The following is a 26029-nucleotide window of genomic DNA, read 5'->3' on the forward strand; positions in this document are numbered from 1 at the left end:
GTCACACATTTAGCCTGAGCATGACACACATTTTTCCCCCCTTCAGTGTGCCTGTACTGCAAAAGGTTCTGTTTCATGACACTGAACCTCCTAATAACCTTGCCAACTCACTGAGTCCATGAAAATCTACAGCAGCCTTAAGTGGTGAACAAAGAGGGGGATGAGTTAGGTGTTGTGTTGGAAATAAAGTGCAAGGAAAAGTGCTGGAAGAGAAAAGAAAACAAAAAAGGGAAAGAATGTTAAACTACATTTTTAGTTCTGCATGGTGTTGCACAGGCTTAACGGTGCAAGCATTTTACTCCTATGTGAGTAACAATCAGAATGTGCAAGTGGGAAAAATTACTTGGGCACACAGGTGTGACTGACCACATTCCTTGGGTTCTCTGTAAGGACTGGGAGTATTTTATCAGCACTTAAGAGGCCAGTGAGTGACATTAGTGGATTGGAAAATATGGTTTTGGTGACTATGGAGCAGCTTCTCTGCTGTGTGTTTTCGTGTTTGACTGAGGCCGGGGTTCAGCTCCTCTACACACAGTGGACAGCAGCTGAGTGGCCACGGTGCAGACAGGGAGGTAGGTGAAGTAAAACATTACTTGAGGTGACCTCACTGATTGGTACTCTATGTGCAATAAAACCACCACAAGTAAGAGCAATTTATCAAAACAGCCACTAAATGAGCATAAATTTGCAGAGAAATGACCATTTCAACATTGCCCACAGCCTGTCATCCACTGCTGGTTTGTGTCAACCATAGCATGCGTGTTAAGATAACAGCTAATAGCTAACTGTTTAGATGTGGCCATGTCATGGTGATCAGCCTTGGCTCTATGTGGCTGTTAGCCCCATCTCCCAGAAACAGTCAGACACAGCGGCGCACTACACCAGTGGTAGTATTAAACTACTGCTTGGCAACTTCAGATCAAGAAGACAACACCAAAAAAAACATTCCATTTGGGCCTCCAGGTTGTTTGCCCATCTCCGTTGTTGTGTAATGCACAGGTGAAAGCTCTCGCTGTTGGTGCTCATAAGGCTTCAGGTTCCTAGCACCATCCATCCTTTTGCCACAGAGCAGAAGCAGGTCAAAACTATTTAGATTTCTGCTTCCCCATGAGAGTTTCTCTCAGCAGATTTTGGGTTGCAGATGAGGGAGATGGAGTACAGGACTCGGTGCCACTGTACAATTACAGCATGGCCACTGGAAGAAACTGGGATTTCTCTCTCTCTCTCTCTCTGTCTCACACACACACACACAAACTACATTAACTACAACTAGGATATCACAGCCGAATCTTTTACCAAACTGCTGAGTTGCATTGTGGCTAACGTAGGCAACTAGTTTTTGGCTAAGAAGAATTATTAATGGATTAAAAGACGATATCTCTGGTTCTGCCATGATTTAGACACATGACCCTGACGATATTACAAGAGCGTGGTGATAAATCAGAAGAGTGCTCTTTTAAAAGGGGACAAAGAGCACAACCTTGCTGTATGGAAGACAGGCATGTTGGAATTCTGCTACTTTCCACCTCACTTTTCAGCTATCCTTGAAGTCCAACCAGAACAACACATCTTTCTTCTGAAAGCTGCTTTAGGGCTGAGTAGAGGCTGGGGTCAAAGTATGAACAATTTGACTGGTGTACGGAGAAACACATACCATACACAGTCAGATGTTAAAGAGATCAGGGCAAGAGCAGAAGATAACTTATTACATTGTTGTCAAATGCAGTTAAATGCAGTCAACTGCAGCAGCCCTGTATGGACCCTAAAGCTGTTACTACACAGCTCAAAAAGTATTACAGCATTAATTATGGCAGTCAGGTTTAGAGACGTCAAAAGAAGTGTCTACTTTGCTATGAGGCATCTGGCTATAATGTGCCAACCAAATGTCATATGATATGACCAGAGAGCCCCAGTGCGGAAGTGTGGAGTGAACTAAGGAATATTAAATGAATAGGAGCTGGAGAGCAGTGTGTGGGACTCGGGCTGAAAACAGGATACAGCAGTAAACCAGAGGTCACAGAGAGGAGGGAACGACCCTGTTGTACGTTGTCTCTCTGTCACTCTCTCACACACACCCAGACACTCTTCCACTACAAGTTAAAAAAAAAAGCAGGCTGTTAATGTTTGTCCAAAAGCATTGCCACATCATGCCACCTTCCTCAGTGACCGGCCCACACCCCCCAACATGAGTCCTTGTGCACACATATAGACACACACCCACACACCTCATTAACCTATACAAGGATGGTGTCACACATTGGCAGTAACTGCTCAACTACATCGCAGACCTGGCCTCCCCTCCTCTCTGACACCTCATGAGTAGTCTGATTTTACATAAGCTCCCACTATGTGAGGACAATAAACCATACTTCCACAGCATGAGTTCCATTACCCACAGATGGTAGATGCAATACATTTATTCTAATGATCCTAAAAAACACAAGCAACTCCTCTGTGAGTACAACCAAGACATCATGGCAGTTCAATGTTATTTTACACCTTCAGTTGTTAAGGCCATATGGGAAACATCAAGCTGAGCCAACCATATTCTAAGCAACATCTTCATTCTTTAGTCAATATCACCTCTGTTTTAATTACAGTATTTACAGGGAAAACAAAGTTAGGGATAAACACCAGGGCCAACCATATGGGCAAGAATGTTCTTCCAGGTTGTGCAACCTGCGTAAAATCTTCTTAAACATGTAGTCAATACCACATGTAAGTGTGTACATATATCTTCCTGTGTTACACAGCTCAAAGATATTAGCTACTGAAGTTGCCCGGTTTAGGATGAAATTGAAATGGTTTTGTACAGTGGTGTTGGGGCCAGTGAGAAACTAAACAAACAGTCCAGTGGAAATGTAGAAGAGCCACAAAAAAGCAGGGGGAGGCAGGGGTAGGGGTGTATCCAGCATAGCTAAAATGCCTGCTGAAGTGAAGCACAAGTTTCACTCTGCAGCTTCCTCCACTGCTTTCAACCACATCACGGTTGCCACTGCAAAGGAATGTCATTCAGCTCTTCATCTGTACATGACAACTGTCACACCTTGTCTGTCAGTCAGTCACTGAGGTAGTAGGTAGGTACAAAAACACAGCAGTCAGCTGGAGCTCAGGGTGACGTACAGAGGGAGTACGCACACCCACTATGTGTAGGGGTGTGTCTATAACCACGTCCAAGGGTCTTAAACAGAATAGAGAGTAATTTGGCCCATGCTGTATTGCAGAAGAAAAGGCTCAGGACATAACAAGCACAGTTGGTTGAAACACCCCACTGTCAGGTCTCTTATCAGCAGAATAAAGACTACTGCTCAATGTCTGATAGTGCTTGGCTGTCCTAAGAAACCCCTGCTCTTATCAACCTGGGAGGTGGGTCTTCTCACAAGCAATGTATAGGCACTTCAAAAACACACCGCCTACGCTGAGTAACACACAAAAAATTCCAATGTACCTTTGTGCTATACTTGTGCAAATGGAAATAAACTCTCTTCTGTTCCACTCAACAGCCAGCAGCTTTGTCACAAAACTACAAAATGATATAAATGACAACTGTCTTTATATATCAACTAGTTTGGCCATTGTTATTACAAATTAACTAAGAGATCATGTGAGAGCATGCAATTTTAAAAAGTTTAAATTGTGTGCACAAGAACCACAATAGCAATTGTAATCTCTGCCTGAAGATAAACTTGTTAAGGAGTAAAATAAGTCTTCCATCTTCTATAAGCCCCCCCAGGAGGGTACAGGAATAGAGGATGTGAGATAAGGATACTGCATGAGGAGAAACAGATACATGATGGTGCTGCTAATGGCTTATAACAACAGGATTTTAGTTATTGTATTTGGCCTGTTAATTTGACCCAACTTAGTAACACTGTCAGTCAATTAAAGCATTTAAAAATTCTTATTGCATCATAAGTCATAATACATTCAGATCTGAACACATGGACATGATACACATATTTTTAGAATCAGTGTATGCCAAATGCTGCCAATTTGCCAAAATATAAACAAATTGTTCTGTTGAATACAAAAGCTGAAGTGCACAGCATAATTCACTGAATCCACAGTTAATATTCATACTTCCTGTTTACATCCCCAAAACACCACACAATCTGTGGATCTAAAACTTGAAGCATGATTATCTTCAAAGTGAAGCAATACTAGAAGTGGCAAAAATCTATCAACTATTCATGCTACACTATCAGTATGGTGGGGGCTCAGAGGTATCACCCCTTAGTTGTCAAACCCCTGCTAGGACTGTTAAAGAAACTAAACGACAGAGGTTTGGTTGGTCAACAAGTGCAAGCTTCCCAGAAGTGCACGACAAACTGAAACATCTAATAATGTTTAATAGGCCGCCTACCCACATACGAAGTACGAGATGGTGCCACTGTTTTGCAGTCTGCATATCTAGTAGACACTGAATGGAAACCACACAGAAATTTCATGCACTAGATCATTTCTGCTCACTTGTGCCATCTATGTAAAACAATGAACTAATGATTACTGTGGAAAGGAAGCAAATGTCACAACAACACATCGATAAGACCATGGGTCACACGTACACATATGGTCATATTTTGCCATTTACAGACAAAATAAAATTGTAACACATTAACTTTATCTTTCTTTTAATCCCCAATTTTAAATATTAAACCTTTACCATAATGTGGCCCTGGATTACATTTGTATTTACACACAGTTTCAGAAATCCAAAAGAATGATAAAGCAACATAATATCTACAATATAAAAAGTTAATCAGTGCTCTAAAACCCTTTGTAAACACTTGACTGGGGCGAGCTTGATGAGAGTGGAAACCATATCACAAAAGTGTCAACACATAATCAAACACTTTCCACTATGTTTGTATTAGAAAGTCTTTTTCTGGAGCAGGGAATATCTTATTTAAAGGTCAGGCATGAAGCGCATTTATAAAGTAGCCAGGAGTAGCTTGAGGTTAATAGAAAACTAAACTAACACTATGCAGCTTTGTAGCAACTAGCACCAAATCTTTGATGATTGCAGTGAAGGACATCATCTCAGACACTGTACTGGAGGTTGACTGCTACAGGAAAGGAGGAAAGGACCTGCTAATAAAATGTAACTGAATACTTCCATGCACATAATATAAACACAAGGAATCACAGTATTACAGGAGGCATGTGTATGCTCAACAAGTTGTTGCCTGTGCAGGGGAGGCCACGGATGCTTGTCAAGTATGCTGCACTCCCTTTAGTTTTTAGCCTCAAAAGCAACAAAATTACATTTACTTCCTGTGCACTACATCTTCCTTTGGCCAAATCCTCTCTCTATATCTCCCTGAACTCTTTCCACCTTCTTGTGATCACAGCAAATGGCCACACATCTGCTGTAAAATGCCTCTCCCGTCTGCACAACGAGACAGGTGCAGTTAGATGCTAGTGATGGCTCAAATTGTGTGTATTACAGATAATGCTGCACAGAAATGGGGATAAGGACAGATAACATTAAGATCCAGAAATTTGTTACCTGTCCTCCTCGCCGTCGACAGGTATGTGGATTCCAAACAGGCTGTTGACAGTCGGAGTGGTGAGCTGCAGGCTCTCAGGCATGATGGGCTTCAACGGTTCCTTTCCAGAAACAACAGGAGACTGTGTGTTGATAAGACCCTCTGACTTCCTTCCACTACCACCCTCCACCTGTCCAAATCCAGTTGCTGGGAGGCCCTGCGCCCCCAAAGCCACTGGAGTCATGTTGTGGGGTAGGTGACCTGGAGGCAAACTGGAGGTTGTCACATTTGGCATGGCTGCACTGGAGGCACTGGGCATGGCAGTGGGCAAAGTGGAGGGCACACTAGAGCTCACTGCGATGGCAGGCACATTTTGTATACCAGAGGATGGTGGGTGGACACTGTGGGGTTGAAGCTGCCCAGCAGCTGCATACTGACTCGCAGTCTGCTGCTGCAAAGGGGATCCACCAACCAATATGGAACCTACAACACCTCCCATTACAGTCTGCTGCTGCAAGAGGCCGGGAGCTGGTTGTCTAATAGGTTCAGACCCTCCGACAGCTCCGGCAACATCTCCAACCTGACTTGGCACAGTAGCCCCTCCAAGGACTGGAGGCAAGACCGAAGTGGGTACTTGTCCCACAGGCTGCGGGCCTGCAGAGACGCTAGACACTGGGATGGGCTGGCCAGTGGAAAGCGCCGGGTGCATGGAAGCTGGCTGTTGCTGCTGATAGTACTCAGTCTGGTTCTGCACCAGTCCAGACAGCTGGCTGGTCAGGTGATGGCCCACGGGAAGCTGCGGTTGCTGTTGGGGAGGGTATGCAATGGGCTGGGATGAGGGAGGCATAATAGGGGACTTCTGAATGTGGACACCAGATTGGGGTAGGCTGTTCTGTCCCACAGGCAGCACACTCTGGGGAGCAGAAGGCTGGAGACCTTCCACTGACAGCTGAGCTGGAACAGCTGCAGGTTTGCTGCTGGAGAACATTCTCTGTGTGGCTGACTCACTAACACCCTGCTGTCGGGTGCTATAGTTTTGATAATGGATTTGTTGCTGCTGCGGTAGTGTTTCCACTGAATGCTTGCGGGCAGTAGAGAGAGAAGCATCTGCCAAGGAGCCCACACCCTGACCTGAGTGTGTTGCTGGGGCAACCACAGAGCCTCCTGTAAGCCCCAACCCACTGTCTCTGTCTGCAGCAGGGTCCAGTGTTGCGCTGGAATGTCTAATGCTATCTACAGTCCTACTAACAGAGCTCTCAGTGTCTTTCTCATAAAATTCTGTACATGTCCACCTGCCTCTTCGAAAGGGTTCTCCAGTACCATGATCGAGTTTGATGACCCTGAAGCGTGAAGTGCAACTCACCGTGGTGGTGGCAGGAGGAGCTGAACTGCTCAGTGCAGCAGGTTGGGATGCGTTCACTGACACACTGACTGGTCCAGCGCTTACTGCTGGAGCAGGCTGTTGCTGTATTGCCCCAGGCTGGGTGACAAGGGGTAAGCTGGCTGTAACACCAATCCCCGGCGGCTGCTTCCCACCTTGAGTTGAACCCGATATTCCAACTTTTCGAAACTCCCCAATGGGATTGTTTGATTGCGCAGGCAAGTGAGCCGCTTCAGGTATGTGTGACGAGGCCGTAACACTGAGTGCGTCTGGCTCTCCAACATTATTCTGGGCTTCTTCAGATGAGCTTCCGTCACATGCGGGCTCGTACTCAGCCCGTGACATGTCGTATATTTCCGACGACACGTCTTCAGTCCGTGACTCGTCTGGGTCATCCAGGCTCTCCGTGTCGTCGGCGGCACCTGTAGCCGCCACCTGGGCCTGAGTCACGCTTGTAATCTGAAAGCAGCTCTTTTTCTTGGCCGGCATTTTCGACATACTGACAGCCTGGCACTGTATGGCTATGTTTATCCTCCGCGAAAAAGGGACGAGGTGGTAGCAGCTGCTAAAGGCTTAGATCATACTAAACAGCGCACTTGCATCTGTTTTACTTAGTCTAGCTAACTATAATCAAGATGAATCTGCGCCATCCCTCTTCCTCTCTCAGTCTCCTGTTGCGTTTCATGAGCTCATAACGCAACGCCACACTTCGTGTCTTCTTGTCCAGCAATGCGGGTTTAGACACTGATGCCAGAAGCCTGTACGGTGTTTCCAATGCCTTCGGTAAGTCCGGACAGACCTGCTAATGTCCCCGTTGTGCAGTTATCACACGGTCCTTATCGCAGCCTGTGTTGCCCCGCTGCGGGAGCTACTTTAGGCTGAGGAGGGCCCGCAGCCCTCCACTCACTCAGCTAGCTAGCAAGTCAAGACAACTGGCTGCTCCACACTCCCACTACGTCGGAACAAGTATATGTGAGACATTTTGCACAAAGCACCACTCAGTTCACTACCGTAAAGTCACCCGGTGGCGATACTTACTATAAAGCTTACTGCGACCGAAGGAGGAAAACGCCCTTAAATTTCACGTTTTAATACGCGCGAGAACCTAAACAGCGCCTACTACTCCCTCCCTCGCTCGCTCGCTCAGTCCCTCTTGACAAGATGGCTATGTTGTATGAGAGCGCGCTGCATCGTGGGTACCTTTTCTTGCTTGTTTGCTTGCTTTTTGTGTTTAAAAGGCGGGTGGCAAACCAACTTTCAAGTGCACTACTGCCACCTACTGGACTGGAGTGTGGCTCATGACATCGTGGGTAGCTAGACTGCGCAAGGATATTTACTTTATCTAAATTAAACACTTGCAAAATTACGACAAACTCGTAGAGGAAACAAACAAAAAATAAATAAATAAATTATTAACAGCATTGTCATCTTTCCGAACTAGAATGGACAGAAGGAATTCAAAATAATAAAAAAGGAAAACATGGGGGTTGTATATAAAACAAATAAACATAAATAAAAAATAATAATAAGAAGAAGCATATGACAAACAGACAAAGCAGATGAAGCAGCTAGATTTTCAATAAGAAAATGCTTAAATTAAAGCAACAAACAGAATATTACAGATATCAAAAGCGCGCAAGGGTATTTACTCGCAAGGCGTTGGAGAATCGTCCTCATGCTGCCTTCACAGCCACTGGAAGAAATATAATGTATGTGTGCACAATGAATCAGTTAGAATAAAAAGAGAAAGTGAACATTTTCTAATACAGTGGGTGTCTGGCCTTCAATCCCACCTCCACTGGTTTACAAGTTTTTTCAACCAATCCCTATACTGTCTTTATTCATAATGTTGTTTTTACCTCTTCCTCCCAGTGTCTGAGCAAACAGTTTTATGTTTTTCTAATACTCTCTAACTCCAGATTTGATGTGAGGTACTTTCATTTGATTTGACACATTTAAGTTAATGCATTGCAACATCTTGAAATAAATTGAAATAATAAAACTATAGGTTTATTTTTATTATTATTATTTTAAATTCAGGGGCCCTGTGATCAGATAACATAGCAAAGCTCACTAAGGTCCTTATCCCATCTGTTCATGTTGCTCTTATAAATCAGATGTTGGCTGTGTCAACTACGGAAATAGTCATGGTATTTATTACTATCAAGGATGTGAAGTCATGTGTTGCCATTCGACATGGTGCTGTTATGTATTTTAGAGCGCCAATGACAAGACTGCTACACCTTTTCCATGCATTAGCTCAAAGGAGCCCTGGGCTGCATTGATTCTAAAGCACAGCTGCCGTCAGCATACATTTAATTAAGCTATTCTCCAAACAAACTAATGGTAAATGATTCATTTTAACTAGAAAGGTCAATCTTTATTAGAGAATACTTGAAGGCATCAACTCTCTCTCTCTCTTTCTTCCTTTCTCTCTCTCTCTCCCCCTATCCCTCCCTCTATAGGAAGCTATACAGTATGTTGCAGTATTATTAAACTTTGATCTAATCAGAGTACTTCATGAGTTGTGTGAATTCTATGGCACCCTCAATAAGAAATATCACAGGATCCTGTAGTTCTAGTCTTGTGTGGGAGCATTGCTAAAAAACAAAATTTGTGTGTTTTGTATCAGATCATAGGGATCTATGAGGGAGTATGGTGCCTTTTAGTGGGGTACACCTCAGAAACAATCACACAGCCCTTATTACAGCTCTGCAAATCACAAAAAAGTTGTCTCTGGACACTTTACAAAGTAAGGTCTAGACTTTACTATTATGGGAGTTGGTTCCATAGGAGAGATGCTTGATAGCTAAAGGCTCTGCCTCTCATTCTGCTTCTGTGGACTCTAGGAACCACAAATAGACCTGCACTCTGAGAGCAAAGTGCTCTGTTTGGATGATAAGGCTCTACGAGGTCTTTATGATACAATGGAGCCTTGTTATTAAGGGCTTTGTATGTTAGGAGAAGGATTTTAAATTCTATTCTGAATTTTACAGGGAGCCAGTGGAGAGAAGCTAATATGGGAGAGATATGATCTCTCTTGCTAGTTCCTGTCAGTACTATGGCGGCAGCCTTTTGGATTAACTGGAGGCTTTTTAGGGGATTATTGGGACATCCTGATAGTAAAGAGTTACAGTAGTCCAGCCTGGAAGTAACAAATGCATGGACCAGTTTTTCAGCATCACTTTGAGACAGGATGCTCCTGATTTTTGCAATATTGCGCAGGTGAAAGAAGGCAGATCTAGAGACTTGGTTTATGTGTGATTTAAAGGACATATCCTGGTCAAAAATGACTCCAAGGTTCCTTACAGTAGTACTGGAGGCGAGAGCTATGTCATCTAAAGTAACTATATGATTAGACAGCAGATTTCTAACATTTTCAGGCCCAAGCACAATAACTTCAGTTTTGTCAGAGTTTAGAAGTAAGAAGTTACAGGTCATCCAGGCCTTTATGTCTTTAAGTTTGACCAGCTGATCTGATTCATTTGGCTTTTGAGTCTCATCTTTCCACAGGACATTCTCCTAGAAGGATTGTAGTTTCCTCAGGTAGGTTTTGGCAAACTCCAATCAGGCGTTTTTATATTTCTGTGTCAGCAGTGGGGCCCCCTGGGTCTCCTACCATAGCATCTCTTGTCATTCAGATGGTGACAGGTAGTGCGAGCTAACACCGTTCGACCCTGTCCCTGTAGGTCAGCCTGAATTTATTTGAAAGCTGATCAATGTTCTTTATCCACCATTCAAACAATCCTTCGTTGTAATCTTCATCTATTCTTCTCGTTTGTCCACGTCCAGGGAGATTAGCTGCAGCGCCATCAACTGTAAGCTTGTTATCTAAAACAATGTTGCGCACAGTGAACATAGGAACAACCAAATCTCTGGAGATGGACTTGTAGCCTTGAAATTGTCCAGGCTTTTTCACTATTGTGGTTCTCAAATCCTCAGACAGTTCTTTACTCTTCTTTCTTTTCTCCATGCTCAGTGTGGTCCACATGACACAAAGGTTGAATCAACTTTTCTCCATTTTAACTGGTTACAAGCGTGATTTCTATATTTCCAGAACTTGTTGGCTGCTACAGGTGAGTTTCATTACAGATTAAAGGAGCATCACATGTTTGAAATACAACTATTTCTGATGATTTTGAAAAGGTGACAATAATTCTGTCAAGTCCATTTTGGAGTTCTGCCGTTCCAATGCAAACACCAAATACCAAAGAATTTGTAATTGCAACTATTTTCTGGAGAAGTGGTGCATTATCTGACAGAAGTGCAGGGGTGCCAATATTTTGACCATGACTGTATGAGTAGATCTGCAAAACAATTTTAAACTTGCATACAAATTATATAGTTTAAAAAAAATCATGCTGTCAGTTTCAAAAAGTATTGAAATGAAAAAAAAAATCTCGACTGACAAAAGACAAGAAAAGATGCATGACATGTCATGGTAGCTCTGCAACAGAGAAATCCACTGTGAACCAGATAGCTCACAGAGTGAACACTGCCCCTGGTGGCCAGTGAGTGTATTTTTCACTTTGGCAGGATGTCATGCTTCTTTTTCCTTTTTTGGTTGTTTTGGACTAACCTTGAACTGCATACCAGCTAAGATGATTTCATCACCGGGAAAGCAGAAACATTTAAGCAATGAACCGTATATTTCATAGAAATAAATGTTATTAGTTCAAGTCAATTTGAACTTTATTTTAGTGTGGTAAGATAATAATCGGGTAATAATCACTTATCACCTCTGGTTCAATTTGCCTTCGAAATTCATTACCCTTTTTTGAATTGGTTGCATTTATATAATTTAACCGGGGGAATAAAAATAGTCACTCAGAAAAGAACAGGATATCAATGGAATTATAGATCTAAACTAATGGCACAATCTTGTTGGTTAGAGATTATTGTAAAATAATCATTTGTTTTCATCGCTTAATCTGGCCTGAAAACAACATATGATGCAACCATTTATGATTTTAAGAGGAAGGGGTCCTCTAGTATCTGTGGGTCGGGCAAAGCAGCAAATGATACCGGGACTTGCCAAGGTGCCAGATCCCTGGTTTTGACCAGATGAAGATGGGCTGAGAGATTGCTCTTGAGCAGGGCACTAATCATCTCCAGTGTGTCACTATAGGGAATATGAAATAAGACAAACTTTTATTTAACACTTTTGTGGATATTAACTTTACCTGAATTACTCTGAATTCATCAGGGTCCATATTCATTATCTAATAGGCTATATAAATGGCAACCCTTTGCCTCAAGCCAAGACTGCACAATAAAAATGACAAAATTAAAATATAAAGTGGTCTGCGTTGTTTCACCTGGTGTCCGGGATGCAACCCTAGGGTTGCTAACATTTTGAAGGGCATTTTGTGTGGGCTATCTCAAATGCTTGAGAAACTACACAAGTTTTATCTAGCAATACTGGCTTGTTAGTAGCCACTAGTTAGGAACTTCTAACAAAACTCTTTCCATTTAAAAAAAGATATATTCATGTGGTTCATTTTATGAAACTGAGTAGATAACTTTGGATGCAATCAGCCACGTGCACCTCGGGACATATGGTTTGCTGCTACATAAAATCTGATCAATCCTTCTCATGTTATTCCTGCACCATGAAAACACGTTTAATGAATAAAAGAACGATCAGTAAATCCTCCTCCCCTGTCTCGGTGTGTACCTCGACATTCCCTCAGACAGCTGACTCTTGGCTGATCTCTTAGTCCCTCTTTATTCCGCCGCCTGCTGCCATAAAAGCGCCGGGAGCTTATTGTGCGGAGTGATCTGATACGGACTACACCCAGCCGCTGTCTCTCTACCCTGGCTTTCTTTGCTGCCCCCAGCCTTGACGTTGGTCAACGTCGAAGTGTGGGTTAGATTGGAGACTCTAAAGTCGTCTCTAGGTTTCTTACCGTTTTGGCTGTTACTTGTTTAGCATCCTCACTTCCAAAGCTGTACGGAATTTTTTTATAGCATCAGGTTCTTGAATATGTCTTGGCAAAGCTACGTGGAAAACCTGATGGCCGATGGCAGCTGTCAGGATAGCGCCATTGTTGGGTATACGGACGCCAAATATGTTTGGGCAGCACATGCCGGTGGTACTTTCAACAATATCACGGTAAGAAGTCAGGATTAGGATACGGGAGTGAACGTGTGGCTCCGTTTGGCATTGTTGTTGTGTATTACTCTCGCAGACGCTCACCGGGTTGAATAGCGCTAAACCGTTATCTCTTAGGATCTAAATGACTAGCAAGCTAACGGCACGGTGCTAGCTTAGCGGGCTGGCTAGTTCATCGGTGGCCTGTCTCTGCTATTCCCTGCTAAGGAAACGCTGCTGGGTTTAGACCTCGTGTGCCTCAGATAAGACTTCATTCATTGTGACATGTACGTAAAGACATGAAGGAATTAATCTTCCTTGACAAGCACTAACTTGTTCACAATCTCTATACACTACCAAATCAACCCAAGGCTTATTTTGAACCAGCAAGTACAGTAGACTGTTTTATTAAGGGGAGCGTACATGCTTTTGTGTTCACGGCCGCTTGGATTAGCTAACATGAAGCTGCCGGCGAGCTGTAGTTGATATTTGGTTAGCCTACGATGAATCTGCTTTATTTTCAACCTAGCTACGTATTAATACGCGTATGATTTTTGTAGAGAATGACTAGGGTTTTTTTTTTAATTCACTGAAAGGGACGGCACGAGAGGTAACTGTTAGAGAGACGTCACTTTACTTCCGCTGGTCTCTGCAGCCAAATGCTGCCGGTGTTTAATTATTGCCAGGGATGTGTTTGGTTTCAGAAACTGTGGTACTAACATCGGTACATTTGCAGGTTTCCCGGTTTGATTCATAAAACATCCTCTCTCTTAATGCCAGCTCCAGGCTGGAAGTTCTGGCGTCACAGTTTTATATCCAGTACTGGTGCCAGGATAGCAGGATGTTGTTTGGAATAGGGCTGCAGCTAACTGTAACTTTCACCGTGGCTTAATCATGTGTTTTTGTTTTTATTTTATTCTTTATCATTCACTTCTCAAAGCCTCGGTACAGAACAGAATTGTATTCAGTTTGCCGTCATATGACAGAATCAGCAAGCTCTCACATTTGAGAAACTGGAACCAGCAAGTGTATGTAAAGGGCTGCAACTCACACATTTTTATTATGCTAATCTTCTAATCCTTTTCTTGATCAAACGTTTGGCTTATCAAATGTCAAACGGTGACATCACAATTCCCTATATGGCAAGGCTTAGGGTTTTTTTTTTTTTTTTTTGTTAATCTAGCCAAGAGACGTGTTTGCATCGTTGCTTGGAAAAATACAGCAATTTATGGCTTATCGAAAAGTTTCCAGTTCTCTGGTGGCCGATGAATCAATGTTGTTTCAGCCTTGTATTGAAATGATGAATTATCAGAATTTCCGCTTGTACATAGTCTGTTAGTTGACTCATCAGTGTACTGACTAATTGCCTAAGCTCTGCAGCTTGTTAGAAATTTGACAATACATTTCAAAAAAGGAAATTGAATCTCAAAAGTGAAGGTACAGCTTCATTATGGCACAAAAGTTAAACAGCCGTTATTATCATGGCTGCATAGCATGACTACATTGTATATTGCTATAAATGGTGTAGCCACTGCAATACAGGCTTTTTGAATGTACAAAGTATTACCCTTTGACATAAGTGTAATTTTTGTCCATTCTTGTGGACACAAGTTAATCTTGTAAATATTGTACCTTTCATACCTGCAGGAGTTATGGGTGCCATGTGAGCATAATTGTTGAGGATCTGACTGACTTGACATTTCCCCAATCCTGTATGTGTGTGTGTGTGTATACCCCCAGTCTCAAGAAATAGATGTCCTCATTGGTAAGGACAGGGAGACCTTTTACACCAACGGTCTCACTCTGGGCTCAAAGAAGTGTTCAGTCCTCAGAGACAGCCTCCAGGATGACGGGGACTGGACAATGGACATCAGGACAAAGAGCCAAGGAGGAGAACCTACATACAATATCTCTGTGGGAAGAGCTGGAAAAGGTAAAAGTGTATTGTATAAAGGTTCACTTCAACTAATAAAACACAGCCTTCATGGGTTAGGACACCATATTTTACATTGTGAAACATATTTATGAGAGCTATGTCACACTTAAGAGATTTGTGACTTGAGGAATTGCAGATTGGAAATTATGGATGGAACAATATATTCAAAATTCAGTATATTGCAACACAAAAACATTACAGTATTTATCATATTGTATAGCTATATATTGTGTGGTTTCTGTACACCAGCCACTTCACATTTTTCTATCAGAATGCAAGTCAGTATATCTGGTTGTTTTTTACATAATCAAACCAGTGATAGAACAGAGGAATAAGGTATAGGTATTCTGCAGCTAGTTGTACATTGTCATCGACTTTTTAGATGTATTGAGAAAAAGACGCATTGTCTTATCCCAGTAAAAATCATTGGCCTGGTTCACCAAATTTACAACAAGAGATCTTAACACATTTCAGTAACCAAAAACAAATGCTTTACTTGTGAACCACACAAGTGAGCGAGAACCCTGTTAGATTCACATATGTATGTGCTATATGCAAACTACAGGCACTTTTGAAATGTGACATTGCCACTGGGCTGTAACCAAGTTATTTTCATGATCAATTCTTAATGATCAAAATATTCAGTTTAATATACTGTAAGACTTGAAAAAGCAGAATGACATTAAATTTGTGCCCCGAAAAATGCTGATTAGTAGGTGGACAGAGAATTGATATGCAGCCGTCTGGATAACTGGCTAATTGTTAATCAACTTGAGACATCGCATGATGCACTTAGGCAAAGCTTAAAGATGCAGACCTGTCAAGATGCTGCTTACAATTACTCAGTGGTATGATTTCCATTGTAGCCCTCATGTAAGCCAGGGTTTGCCTATTCCAGTCTGTTTGCCTTTGTGGTCCTCAGTGTTTGACATTGCTCCAGTGTTTCTTACAAAGAGTTTGGGTGCTGACATGTAAGTTTTGGATAAGTGGCTACAACGTAGATGTGTATTCACGAGACTTTTTAATATATACTGTTACCCACAGCGATCACAATTCTACCAGTATGCCCCCAGTTCTCTTCAAAATATAGCAGGAAAAAAAATTTAATTGTGCAACTTAAACTTTTAAACTATATGTTTTTGTGGGAAACACTGATGGCAATTAAAACCAAAATCTATTTCTTTTATTTCCCCAACACTTCTTGCTGTTCCCTGCAGCATTTTCCACATTTCACCCTTCTGCTCTGCATGTTGTCCTCTGTGAAGGGTAGTCAAAAAGCTCAACTGGTGTGTTAGCTGAATTAACTTCTTAAAAAGTGCAGAGATGTGTCCCAGTCTTCTTTACACATATGGAGGTTAGCCTTCGCCTTAGTCCTGTGCATGCAGTCAGAATGAGCCAGTCCCTACTTGAAGTGTTGTATCCTCTTAATTTAAAAATTTTTTTTGTGTGTGTAAAATCCACTGGCTCATTAGTGTTTTGTTACTACTAGTATCTGCTCCAGAAAAGGACATTTTGTTCACTCAACTATTCCCTAGTGCTAGTGAGTTTTTTTTGTTTGTTTTGTTTTTCCAAATTTGAGTTCTTGCCATATGGAGGTCATCAGTCCAGGCTGCACTGTTGCAGGGCATGTAATGACACTACACTGTGTCTCTTGGTAAACTAGCCTGTGAACAGTCATCAATGGCATGCAGTCTGAACATTCCTGCACTACACACTTCTGGTGACTGATGCCTTTCCTTTCCTTTTTTTACCTTAACTGTCCCTTTTCTATCTCTTCTCTTTCAGTTTTGGTTCTTGTAATGGGCAAAGAAGGGGTCCATGGAGGCGGATTGAATAAGAAGGCTTACTCAATGGCAAAATACTTGAGGGATTCAGGGTTTTAATGTTTCCAAGCTCACTTAGATTAAATTGAGGGACAAAAAGAAGAGAAAAGAAATATTGCTGTTAAGATTTCTCCTGCAAGCAGTCAGTGTCTTGGAAACGTTTTAATAGCAATGAAGAGTGGTAAGATACTGTTGAAATCTTAACAAGAAAGCACATGCAATGGCTGAGTACCTGAGGAGGTCTGGATATTAAGAAACTTCGCCACCTATCATCAACTTAGCAGCTCACTCCCCCAAATCACTACATTGTTGATACTACTTCCAGGATTAGATGGCTTACAGTGTTACTTCCTCCCCAGTCTACTTTTATACACAGCCTTTTGTTTGCTTAGCCCCCTCCACCCTTTTGTTTTTTTTGTTTTTGTTTTTTGTTTTGTTATTTTTAAATCCTTCCCCACTTTAACATTGTACTTCTCATGTTTTTGGCACTACAGAAATGGTATGTTCTCTGAAATGTTTATTAACTAAAAGTGATCACAAGGTGCAATAAAAGTCTTGAAACAAATTTGGACTTGCCTTCACTTAGAAACTGGTTGATATTCCAAGGGGGAAGTACACATGTAATGGTGGTGACAGTTCGCATTGTTATGTTTTGTGGTTTTTTTGTTTTGTTCCCCCCCCATCAGCATGTGGGCATTTAAAAGTTGCATGCATACAGATCCTTGCCCTATCTCCTATCTGTCTTAGTGTAATATTCCAGCCAAGACCATCTTCTCACCTGCCTCCATCTTCAAGTCTTCACAGCCTCTGTTAAAGAAAGGACTCATTTCCTTTGACAATATCCTGTGTGTGTGTGTGTGTGTGTGTGTGTGTGTGTGTACTGGTTCGCCACCCTCAAACACGACTTCTTTTACCCTCCATCACATGCTTTTTGCTATTGTACCTGAATGTGGTCCTAAAAGTTTGATGTGGTGTTGGGCTGCTGTTTGAGGGCAGTGTCAGGTCAGCATAGCTAAAGTTTCAAGATATGTCATGATACTTGACTACATCCTGGAGTCTCAGTGGACATTCCCCCTCTGTGACAGCTCAGGTGTTTGTCAGTCAGCTCCTGCTATTTGTACATTTTGCTGTATAATCACTACACACCTATATTAAGTATTTTCTCCCGTCCCCTATGGACCAATTGTCAATATGAGAGGGTTATCAGAATTACTTGAGCTTATTCTGGTAATTGTTGGTTTCACCTGTTGACTGTAATCATTAGGACAACTTCAGATGACTGTAAAACATTAACTGCTTCTCTAGACTTCAACACTAAAGGTTTTCATCACTAAATGATTTGTTGCTAACGTAGTCCATTAACCAGTGAAAAGGCTATGTCATTTTACTACATGAATGCATTTTGACTGTAAACCCAGGGCGTTGGGCTCCGGCACCTTGGAATTTATTTGCCTTGTGCTATAGTCATCAAAGGTGTATTCACAAATTGTCATAGTACGGTACTTAGAAGTATATTAAAGAAAAAAAATGCTGTGTACACTAAACATATTGAAAATGGTGTTGGTTGGAATGAGAACATTTGTAAGTTGTCTTGTGAAAAATTTCTGACAATAACTGTGTATTCTGTGCCATAAACTCGATCTGATCTGTTGCCTAGTACAAGTTGGATTTTTAATTTTTAACAGCCCTGGCAAGAAGTAACCTTCAATGGCACTTTCCTAAGGGATATTTTGGCATCAGAAATCTCCAGACTTTGTGGAATATGTACAGAATTAAACTGAAAAATGTTTGCAAGAAATTTCTTGGAGTCAGAAATTCCTTCAGCCACAAAATCTATTACAAATGCCATGGATTGATGCGACATCTTGTTTACAGACGGATCAAATAAAAGTTATTCCAACCAGAGTTAACGCCAGTATGTCGTGTCTGTTGACTTTGAGGTATTCAACATTATTGCATTAATCATGCACTACATGAGCAGCAATGTATATTTTTGTTGGGTAGCCAGTATAGGTGGGGATCTTGTAATCTACAGCATACAGAGAAGCACTTACTCATCACAGACCATTTGTTGTTGAACTTATAGACTCCCAAGTTCTGTAATGGGAGGATCTTGAAATGTAAACAAGTTCTTCCCTGTGCTTCTGTCCTGAAAATCAGAAATAAGTGGTCTGGCTGCAGGCTGTCATTGTGTCACACAATAATTGTGAATGTTAGCACTTTTCCCAAGTTATACAGCACAATTAGGCAAATGTTTTCTTTCTCTTGGGTTCAGAATGAATGGGAAGACAGAAACCTTTTATTTCTTTCTCTTGGGTTCAGAATGAATGTGAAGACAGAAACCTTTTATCTAAATGACAGTTTAGATACTAATGTGACCTCTGGCTTTCAAGTCAGTTTATTTCTGTAGCCCATATCACAAGAGTTAATGATCAGTCCAAACAAAGGAAGACAAGTTGAATTGAGAAAAAGAATAAACTGTTATTAATGGACTGTTTTTATCCGATCAAACCATGTGAAAAAGTAAAAACCCATACAATTTTCCCAACGTCACTCCTAGGTTACTTTAGTCTTATTCATCATATCTCTTTGCTTGAGGGCTTCAAAGCTACATACTGTTAACACATTTCCTACAGTGATATAAGATGTCATGTTATATAGGCCTATGTGGTATCTTTGGAAACTTACATGTCTACTAAAATTTAAAATAAAGTGACTGGTCTGAATAATATCTGACTGCACAGCAGGAGTTTAGCCAGCCTGTTATAAAACTGTTTCTTTTAAATTCATTGACAGGATACAATGATGCTGTGCACAGTTAGCAGAATCAGAATCAGCTTTATTGGCCAGGTGCGTCGGACACACGAGGAATTTGACTTTGGTACATCAGCTCTCAATGTGTATGTACATATCCCCATGCAAGGGGCAAGTAAACAGTAAACCAGCATAAGGCTGTGTAATATAACAAAATAAGCAGTATTTACAAACAACAGACAGTTCGAACAATGCAAAATAAGCAGTATAAACAGGCCATAAACAATGTAGACAGACAAGGAATGCTCATTGTGAGTTCTTATAAAGTACTTAAAAATAGAGGCCGGCACGTGTGCACCCAGTTAGCCTCAAAAAAGACAACTATAGACACCATAACACTGAACACCTATGTTGTTTCTTTTGACAAATCATTGCTAGTTGTATTTGGTTGTGAAGGCAGTTCCTAGGTCAGTTAGGTTCTTAGGTTGTGGGCTTAAACAAAATCAAATAGTATGATTTGAAGAGCTGACAGGACTGCCAAATAGGAAGAATTTTACATTACATAGCACATTTTTCCCCGCTAGACTATTTGAGTGTCACAATGTTGAAAATTTGCCTTTTAGAAGACATTCGGGGTCATAATCTGTCACCCTGCTCTTCAGTGCAAGACTGGTAACACCTGCTGTGGCCAGGTGTTTGATTAGTTCTAATTACGACCACACCCCACATCTTCAGTCTTTAAGCCTACCTGCTTAGAGGAGACTTGAGTGTTTGTGGCACACTGCTGAGGCTATCTGCCTGTTGTGCAGTGGTTTTTCTTTGTTCCAATGGCGTGTAGCAGAAGTGGGGCCAGTAATGTTTTACTGTGTTTAGGATTTTTTGTGATTGCTAGTTCATTTTGCCATTGCGCCACGCTGACTAGGCTTAAGGCACTGGATACATTCAGAGAAAGTTCGCTGCTTAGCCAAAGTCCAGCTAAAAGAAGTGGGCTGCTTCATGGCAGACTCTTAATTGGACAAAATCCTTTACAAAGTGCTAAACTTAAAGGAATCCAGGCTGAGGGGACTCTCCTGGATGTTGATTCAAATTACCAAGCTGACATGGGTATGTAAGAGTTGGAAGTTCTGTGAAAATCCTGTGCTTAATATGCTCAAAAGCTAATGATTTGGCACCATTGTGGTCTGTGAACTTTGTGATGTTAAAAGGTTGGGAACCCAACCAACCTAAAGGATTTTCAAGGCTAAGGTCAGACACTGCAGTAGTGGAGCAGCTCCTAAAACTAGAGCCAAGGGTTGAATGTACACAAGAGTCCATGCTGCTTCAACTCCAAGATACTGTATCTACCACTGGATCTCTGTTATTTGTGGACAGGGGTAAGTTTTCATTCTCTATTGGAGTTATGCACTTGTAATTTCATCACGTACTGAAAGTATGAACAGTAGTTTCACTTTTTAAAATTGAATCTTCAGGAAGCCGCCTTTCTCCGCTGCCTCTGTCCAGGCTGCCACCAAGTTGTGGTTACACAGTCAGGTCAACACGGAAAGATTTGGTCTTGGTTGCACCTTATGATGCTTGCTTTGTTGCTCTTGAGGTGGGATACTCTGTTCTGAACACATAACATAGATGCACCATGTTACATTTGTGCACTTGTAACCTTTTTTTTTTTTTCTTGTTTTCAGGAGGACAGTTATGTTCTCCCACTGCGATGGTGTGGGGTACCAGTGAGGATGTCCTGTCCTCTGAGACAGTCTTCACTGAGACTGTCTTCACCAAACCCTCCAATGGTCACCTGTCACACTACAGGCATGGTGGTGAAAACAGAATGGGCGGTCTCTGTTGCTAATATTAAAGTAAATTGTAAGTTTTGTAAGATATAAACGTTTAGTATTGCCTGTAAGCACAATAACAGCTCATTTTGTAAGCATGCCTGACAGTAATGTGTTGTACTTTACAGTGAGTGGTAACTGGGAGCCACTGATGGAGGTGTCACCCAGCTGTGGGTTCAGTGTAGTTGCACATCCTGAGGGTGTGGTCATCTCTATTCGCTATGAACCCTGCCTGGAAGAAGAGGTACAACGCTTTTCGTTTCGAAAATTTCCACTTATGGGGGTGTGACGAGATCCTGCGATATTAAAATGTGACTTTCTCGGAGTAGGCAAAAGCTGTCCGTCAATATCAGTACGTAACAGAAGCAGGCCAGTACGAGAGTGTGACGATGCGCTGACGTTAGTCGACTAAAACGCAACTCCCTGCTGTTTTAACGCAGGGGGTGAGGGTTTGCAGGCGTGTAACCATACAGCCTTGCTATGATGAGTCGAGTGACTTCAGTCACACTTCCAGCCCGTGAGTTTTCATTGTTTCGGTTAGCCATGCTGCTAATGTAGCCTACATTTCCTTAGCACCAATGCTAGTACTAAAAAAAATGCATGGCATGCCATTTAGGTGTTTAATTGTGGCCCACACCTGACGCTGAATGCTCATGCTAACAAAGTAAACGAGTTGTCTTCCTGTGGGCGTCAAAATTCGCATCGTCCCCCTAAGTGATTGGTCAATGCAGCGCCTTTGCCGGATAATGTCACACATGGGGAGTAAAAGGTCAGAGGTTCAGTTGAGGTTTGAAGAGCCTGGCATGAAATCATGCAGGAGAGAAATGGTTTGTGGCAAAACATTTTGCATATCTTGTAATGTGTACAATTTCTACTTAAAGAACTGAAGTGACATTACAAGATTAGTTGAAACATTTCAAAATGCACTTGCATTGTTTTGCATTTTGACTTTCATGCAGACTTTTCCAGTCACTTAAGTATTTCATGTTCTCATGAGCAAGTGTATTATCACATTAACTTTTTTTTTTTCTGTTCTCATGAGCAAGTGTATTATCACACCAACTTTTTTTTTTCCTCTTCCCAGGATGGCATGTATACTGTTAAACTGATTGGAGATGGCAAAACTGAAGTTTCTTGTCCAACGCTGTTGCCAACAAAACCACATCAGCCTGATTATCCCCAGGCTCCAGTGGTGCCCATTGAGAAGCCAACTCAAAGCTATCCTAAGGGCCAAGAATACAAACCATCTCAGTCTGGTTTTTACCCCCAACCACCTGACTCTCAAACTCCCCAACTGGAACCATTGCCTGAGGAGCCTCAAGGACAAATGCACTACCCATTGTACCCGTACCCATTCCCTTATTACCCTCCATTTATGCCTCAAGATCCTTATCAAACTCCCATTCAGCAAGTCTCTACACCAGCTCCAGAAGAGGAAGTACCACAACCTGAGGCCTATGTGACTGAGTCACCCCGCATTCCAGAGCCACCACTGCCTGAAGCCAATCAGGGTCAGACATACTTGTACCCCTACCCTTTCTTTCCACAGCATGAAAGCCAGCCAGATAAGCCCACACAAAAACCTGCAGTCAAACTTCCAGATGGCCTTGAGCATCACCCCTTTAACCTGTACTACTACCCACAGCATGTAATATTACACCCTAGTACCATCATGCAGTCTTCACAAGTTCCTGCTCCAGCTAGTCACCAAATGGCCCCAGGATTTGCATTTCCACAACCTGTTAATACTGGTGTAATCACGCCAAGTTTTCACCCAGGCTATCCATATATGCCCCCTGTGTACTGCCCCCAGTTCTGCCCATCTGGATTTTCTAATTGCTGTCCACAAATTGCTTTTCATCAATATCTCAATGTTCCAGTTGGACTTGGGGGTAAAGATGCATATCAACACTATCCAGCACCGCCATTCTTCCCTTCAGTGGCACATTCTGGGTTTCCCACTGGATTTGTCCCTGCTCCTTTTCCTCAAAATTCAGCAGAAGCAGTGAAAACACAAACTGCTGCATCTGGACCCATTTTACTGCAGCAACTTCTACCTGGAAAGCACCAGCAGTCATATCTTCAGCCACCAGATGGTGACCTTGCTGCACTAGCCACAGCTAACTCCAGCAAGCATGTACATCCTAAACCAGTTTATCCTAATTTCATTCCTTATTTTGTAGATACTAATTGGCCTTATTTTTTATCAGAGGAGAAACAAAGTTCACCACAAAGCCAAACAAGTTCTAGGCCACAATATGAGCCATATTACATTCACACCCTGAAGGAGCAACAGGGTCAACTATCACCCAGAGGCATGAATAATCCCTCTGGGCCAGATTTCATGTCTTATATGAGCCAGGATCGACAGCGGCAAAATAAACCTGCAGCCAAGGAACTACAGCTACCTAAGAAAATGGCCCGTGAATCAACCAAACTTGATCAGTTTCAGGTCCCTTACTACATGAGTCAAGATGATCAAGCTCCTACTTACAGGCCTGCAGTTCCTAAGTCTGCACAGCCATTTGTGAGTGGGTCAAAGAAAAATGCTAAACGGGATGTGCCCTCCTATTCTGAACCAGGGAGTTATGTGTTGCTACAACAGGACCCACCACGTAGGGAGCTTGGCAGTTTGAGTGAATTTCCACTGAATCTGGTTCATGATCCAAATTACCTGGCACAAAATCATGCAAAGCAACACGGTAAACCCCAGCATCACCAAAATTTAAAGCCACTGCAGGAAATGCCCCAAACACCTAAATGGCTGGGGAAAGGAATGCCCAGTCCATTACCTGGTAATGCCAACTACATGCTGAAGCCTGAAGCAGAGAGTTTGCCAGTGTTTGATCTTGCTTCAGATGGCCCTCATTTTGTGCCCCTGGACCTGCCTCTGAGTGCAGAACATTCACCACCCAAATCCCCAGAGTCATCTGAAGACAAGTGGAAGTCCCTGACATCTAGACTTGATGGAAGGATTCCACCCCATGTTCCTGGAACAGCATCTCAGTAACCTTCTGCAGCTTGCTACCAAGTAAAGGGTATGTTGCCAGTGTGACTCTTTAAAACTTAATCCTTTCTTGATGCACTAATATGCTTATCTTCCAGGACTGAACCAACCTGTGCAGAGATGTGGAAATCGGAAGCAAAACGGCACTGCTATCAATGTAAATAAAATAAAATAAAAACAAACTGTTCTGAACTTGTTCCTTAATTTTTGTATGCTTTCCATGTGGGTGGGCAACAATTGGAAAGTATGAAGGTTCCCATATGGGGGCAACAATTGGAAAGTATGAAGGTTCTCATGGTTATTGACACCCCCAAGTTTGGTTTACTCATTGCTTGTTTAGCATGTCTGCTTTTTAGAACAAGGGTACATTGCCCTTGTTGAACTTGCCTTGCTTATTTTGCATAACTGAACTGGTGGTTACTGAACTTTGACAGATTCAGTAAATACACTTGCTAAGATTTACCCATTTATCAAACAGCGGTATTGATGAGTGCAACCCTAAAATCCCTACAATTGATGTTTGAAAGTAACTTAGCACAGTAATCTAATGCTACTGTAGTGTCTTGTACAATGGAACATGAATTTTACTTTCAGAGTTGGCTGCCAGGTGACTTAATTTTATATATACTGCCTAATTGCTGGCTGTTTGTAGTAACTCAGGATAAAACCTGTAACTTTGTTTTTCTACTGCTGTGGTAGCCTGTTAATGTCAGTGGGTTCACATTAGTGTCAATGTACGAGTCAAGATCAGCAAACCAGTTTTGCAACCACATTTAAAGATGTGACATGAAATGAACTGGAACCAAAATGCAAAGTCCTGTATAGGGAGGTTATCAGTTTGTCCTCATTCAACCTAATGTTGGGCCACATTCACCAACCTATTAAGGGTTTTCTCATATGTTTCTAATTTGAACATGTGTAAGTAAATTTTATATAGCACCTTTCCCAGACAAGGTCACAAAGTCAAAAGATAAAAAGAAATATACATAAGCCTAAAAGTACTCGCATAGCACAACACAATTTATAAAATGAATAAACCCAATCAAACTGTCTAAACAAATGTGACTTCAGATGTTTTTTTAAAATAGATTCAGTCATACGTAGAGTCAAGGGTAGGGCATTCCACAGTCTTGGAGCTACGACCTGTGCCAGTTGTTCCTAATTAGCATAGGTTGACACCTTGCCCATAAAAGGTGCACCAGACTGCAGGGCCGTGCACATGGGAATCTCAAACTGGGTGCATTGGGGTTTGTACATGGCTGGCTAGCTCGCTTGCTCAGGTGTGCCGTCAGTTGAGCACACCTCCTCTGCATGCACCCAGGTCCCTTCAGCTACCCTGAGTCTGATCTCGGATGTGGTCCCCAAATGCTTACACACTGGCCAAAATATTAAACACATTACAATAAATATATGCACTTAAATGTTTAAGTAGTTTGATTTGTAGCCATAATTAGTAAAGTTAAATTCTTAACCTGGATTTATAAATTGCTGTAATTTTGTGTAGGCTTTATTTTAAAAGACAATGCTTTCTAAAATAATGGGAAGTTGAAGAAATAGACAAAACGTAATGTAATTCAAATAACTGTAGAATTGAAAATTAAACCAGTTCTTTCAAGTGCATGAAAATGTGCTCCTGAGTGTGTGTGGGGTTATTAAATAAATCCCAGATAAGGAAACTGGTGAATGTCAGTCTTTGTGAAAACTTTGTAAGTGGGTTTT

At 41.9% G+C, this 26029-nt stretch overlaps 3 protein-coding genes across 4 annotated transcripts in view; 2 read left to right on the forward strand and 1 right to left on the reverse strand.

Annotated features, from left to right (window-relative positions):
• Nucleotides 1-8052, reverse strand: part of LOC109974074 (TSC22 domain family protein 2-like) — a 20975-nt gene extending 12923 nt beyond the window's left edge. Inside the window, exons 1-2 of one of the 2 annotated variants that reach the window (XM_020624082.1) lie at nucleotides 5510-8052; nucleotides 4634-5389 (exon numbers count right to left, since the gene is read on the reverse strand). In XM_020624082.1, coding sequence (XP_020479738.1) covers nucleotides 5311-5389; nucleotides 5510-7368 — 1938 coding nt within the window. In that variant the 5' untranslated portion in view covers nucleotides 7369-8052 and the 3' untranslated portion in view covers nucleotides 4634-5310. Of the gene's footprint in view, nucleotides 1-4633; nucleotides 5390-5509 lie in introns of those variants that run through there. The other variant, XM_020624081.1, reaches the window with a different exon arrangement.
• Nucleotides 8053-12631: 4579 nt separating this feature from the next.
• On the forward strand, nucleotides 12632-16910 carry LOC109974082 (profilin-2-like). Its single transcript, XM_020624090.1, has 3 exons — nucleotides 12632-12985; nucleotides 14705-14897; nucleotides 16686-16910. The coding sequence occupies exons 1-3, from the start codon at nucleotides 12857-12859 to the stop codon at nucleotides 16781-16783; spliced, it is 420 nt and encodes a 139-aa protein (XP_020479746.1). The 5' UTR covers nucleotides 12632-12856; the 3' UTR covers nucleotides 16784-16910.
• Nucleotides 16911-20230: 3320 nt separating this feature from the next.
• LOC109974089 (adhesive plaque matrix protein-like) lies at nucleotides 20231-24482 on the forward strand. The gene is made up of 7 exons (XM_020624101.1): nucleotides 20231-20581; nucleotides 20683-20850; nucleotides 20947-21068; nucleotides 21157-21334; nucleotides 21432-21547; nucleotides 22388-24341; nucleotides 24409-24482. Exons 1-6 carry the CDS (start codon nucleotides 20305-20307, stop codon nucleotides 24311-24313), a joined length of 2787 nt encoding a protein of 928 aa, XP_020479757.1. The 5' UTR covers nucleotides 20231-20304; the 3' UTR covers nucleotides 24314-24341; nucleotides 24409-24482.
• The last annotated feature ends 1547 nt before the right edge of the window (nucleotides 24483-26029 follow it).

This window comes from Monopterus albus, unplaced genomic scaffold (genome assembly GCF_001952655.1).
Source record: "Monopterus albus unplaced genomic scaffold, M_albus_1.0 scaffold319.1, whole genome shotgun sequence".
NCBI lineage: Eukaryota > Metazoa > Chordata > Actinopteri > Synbranchiformes > Synbranchidae > Monopterus > Monopterus albus.

Excerpts from the sequence above, each read along its gene's own strand:
- LOC109974082 (XM_020624090.1), top strand. The coding sequence starts at position 12,857 with ATGTCTTGGCAAAGCTACGTGGAAAACCTGATGGCCGATGGCAGCTGT. Across the intron at positions 12,986-14,704 it reads GTACTTTCAACAATATCACG|TCTCAAGAAATAGATGTCCT; the intron begins GTAAGAAGTCAG and ends GTATACCCCCAG. Across the intron at positions 14,898-16,685 it reads TGTGGGAAGAGCTGGAAAAG|TTTTGGTTCTTGTAATGGGC; the intron begins GTAAAAGTGTAT and ends CTTCTCTTTCAG.
- LOC109974089 (XM_020624101.1), top strand. The coding sequence starts at position 20,305 with ATGGCGTGTAGCAGAAGTGGGGCCAGTAATGTTTTACTGTGTTTAGGA. Across the intron at positions 20,582-20,682 it reads AAATTACCAAGCTGACATGG|GTTGGGAACCCAACCAACCT; the intron begins GTATGTAAGAGT and ends TGATGTTAAAAG. Across the intron at positions 21,069-21,156 it reads CTTGCTTTGTTGCTCTTGAG|GAGGACAGTTATGTTCTCCC; the intron begins GTGGGATACTCT and ends TCTTGTTTTCAG.